Source organism: Cyprinodon variegatus, unplaced genomic scaffold (genome assembly GCF_000732505.1).
Source record: "Cyprinodon variegatus isolate N-32 unplaced genomic scaffold, C_variegatus-1.0 Scaffold851, whole genome shotgun sequence".
Taxonomy (NCBI): domain Eukaryota; kingdom Metazoa; phylum Chordata; class Actinopteri; order Cyprinodontiformes; family Cyprinodontidae; genus Cyprinodon; species Cyprinodon variegatus.
In genome coordinates, this window is record NW_015151304.1 from 223,994 (window position 1) to 226,858 (window position 2,865).

At 50.8% G+C, this 2,865-nt stretch overlaps 1 protein-coding gene across 1 annotated transcript in view; it reads left to right on the top strand.

Annotated features, from left to right (window-relative positions):
* The window catches only part of LOC107099254 (contactin-associated protein-like 2), a 47,578-nt gene that overhangs the window by 2,530 nt on the left and 42,183 nt on the right, over positions 1-2,865 (top strand). Inside the window, exons 2-5 of the mRNA XM_015397309.1 lie at positions 736-929; positions 1,016-1,163; positions 1,235-1,438; positions 1,516-1,700. Of these exons, the coding sequence (XP_015252795.1) occupies positions 736-929; positions 1,016-1,163; positions 1,235-1,438; positions 1,516-1,700 (731 nt within the window). The remainder of the gene's footprint in view (positions 1-735; positions 930-1,015; positions 1,164-1,234; positions 1,439-1,515; positions 1,701-2,865) is intronic.

The window sequence follows — 2,865 nt, forward strand, 5'->3', positions numbered from 1 at the left end:
AACAATCAGATCTCTGATAGCAGATGGAGCTTGGCCATTTAAGGCTTTATATGTGAGAAGGAGGATTTTAAATTCTATTCTGGATTTAACAGGAACCACTAGTAAACCTGCAGATTGAGAGCGAAGTGCTCTGTTAGGAACATAAGGAACAATCAGATCTCTGATATCAGACGCTATTTGCTGCAGCTGTAGGCTGGAGGCTGCTTTCCTATCAGCACTGGAGTTTAACTGAAAGGAACCAGAACAGGAACTGGGAACAGGAACTGGGAACAGGAACTCGCCTCAGACTTTATTTACGGAGCTCATTTAAAAGGGGAGAGGATGATGCTGCAGATGGCCGCCACTCCACCCATGGACCGCTCCTGGTGGTTAGGGCTGGGAATCCGGAGGTTGTGAGTTCAAAACCCACTTCCACAGACTGCCACTCTGGGTCCATGAGCAAGACCCTTAACCCCACACTGCTCCCCAGCAGCAGCAAGGATTGCTCTTCGATTGCTTCTCCTAACAGGAGCTATGCTAGCTATGCTATGCTATCAGAGAATATCGCTCATGAACAACAGGTCTGAGGATACGTGACCTGTTTATTATTAAATAAGCATGAATCAAACATTAGGGTCTAATTGATGGGCTGCAGAGGAAGGAGACCACAGCTGTGGGATCAGGAGGATGCAGCTGGTCCTTATCTGAGTCAGATGATGAAGACCAGGAGCTTCTCCATCTTGTGACTCCATCCAGGTGCTGGAGGCTGGACCCCTTTGGACTCAGACCGCTACCAGTGGCTGCAGATAGACCTGGGCTCCAGGAAGCAGGTGGTTTCCATAGCAACCCAGGGCCGCTACAGGAGCTCCGATTGGACGAGTCAGTACCAGCTGCTGTACAGTGATACACCCAACAACTGGAGGCCCTACTTGAAGAACGGAAACATTTGGGTAAGAGAGGAACCAGTGGATCTACTGGTTTGCTGCCATTTAGTCCAGTTAGTTTGGAGCTGATCTGATGGTCTGCCTGCTTTCAGACCTTCAGGGGGAACAATAACAGCGAAGAAGTTGTCCGGGAAGAGTTCCAGCATCCCATAGTGGCCCGCTACGTCCGCTTCGTCCCGCTGCACTGGAGCCTGAGGGGGCGAGCTGGAGTCCGTCTGGATCTGTACGGCTGCTCCTACTGTGAGTTCTGATCAGAAATAACCAGAACCATCATCGCTTCGCTGGTTCCTCACTGTCTGTCTGTCTTTCAGGGGCTGACGTCATCAGCTTCGATGGCCACAGCATCATCTCCTATCGCTTCAGGAGCAAAAAGATGAAAACTGTGCGGGATGTTATTTCTCTGAAGTTTAAAACCACGGCCAGGGATGGGGTGCTGCTGTATGGGGAGGGACAGCAGGGAGACTTCATTTCCCTGGAGCTCCGCAGGGCTGCGCTGGAGCTGAGCATCAACCTGGGTAGGAGCTTCAAGGACCAGAAGGACCTTCTCCCCTCGCTGATGTTCTCCACTGAGCTGAGTGTTGCTTTTCTGCAGGGAGCAGTCAGTACAATCTGATCGAGGGTCAGACCTCTGTGAGCAGTGGGAGTCTATTGGATGACGGTCACTGGCACTCGGTTGTCATGGAGCGTCACCGTAGAAACATCAACTTCACCCTGGACCACCACACCCATCAGTTCAGGACCAATGGGGAGTTTGAGCACCTGGACCTGGACTATGAGGTAAAGCCTGACTGCTGTTAATCCTCAGGAGCAGATCAGGGATCCATTAGGAATGTCTGGAACATTCCACACAATGCAGGCAGATGGAGCCGGATTTAAAACGGAAAACTTCTCAGTCAACAGGACCTAACAGCTGGATGAGGATGATGATGGTGGTGATGATGATGATGATGATGNATCAGAACCGGTCCAGTTAGTATGAGCCGATCAGAACCGGTCCAGTTAGAATGGGCCAATCAGAACCGGTCCAGTTAGTATGGGCCAATCAGAACCGGTCCAGTTAGTATGGGCCAATCAGAACCGGTCCAGTTAGTATGGGCCGATCAGAACCGGTCCAGTTAGTATGGGCCGATCAGAACCGGTCCAGTTAGAATGGGCCGATCAGCCGTTAGGAGGCGGATCCAGCATATCAGAAGTTCTTTGATGTTCCTCAAATCTCCTTCTTATTTCTTTGTGGTTTTGATGGTTCTGCTAATTTCCCCAATGTGGGACATTAAAGGGATTTTCTATTCTATTCTATTTTATTCTAATGTTGCAAAGCTCTTCATGGTTCCGTTCCTGGACCTCAGCCCGGGTCCCAGAATGTCTGCAGTCCACCATGTTGAGCTGGTTCCCTGCTGCTTAGAGCGCTGGGTGGACCGATCCATGAGGTCAGAAGGTCCTCAGAGATCCGCTTGGTTCCGGTCTGAGCCGGTTTTTCCGGCCTATCATTGAGCAGCCTTCCTGAGTGCAGGTGAGCAGCAGGTGACCCGTGGCGTCTGTGTTCCTGCAGGGAGGTGTGAGGACAGCTTGGTGACGCCTCTCCTCAGCAGAGCCTTCAGCAGCTCATCAGAGTACGGCCGAGGATACGCTGCAGCTTTCGCTAAACTCAACGGCGTGCAAGGTAGGGCTGCATGACGAGCAGCTGTGCTCGCACCATTAGTGAACCCTGAGTCTCCTCTGAAGCTGTCCTTCTACCTGCTGCTGGTCAGTCCACTGTAGTCCTCCTCTCTGCGGACAGACGGCAGAGCCACAGGCGCTATCCATCACCTAGAAACCTTCCTCTGGAACTGGAGATGAAAACTTCTTCCTTTATTCCAATGCTCTCTGTCAGTAGAAATATTCACACAAACATCTGATCTTTATTTGTCAACGTTTTCACTATATTTTCCTGTTAAAAAAAGCA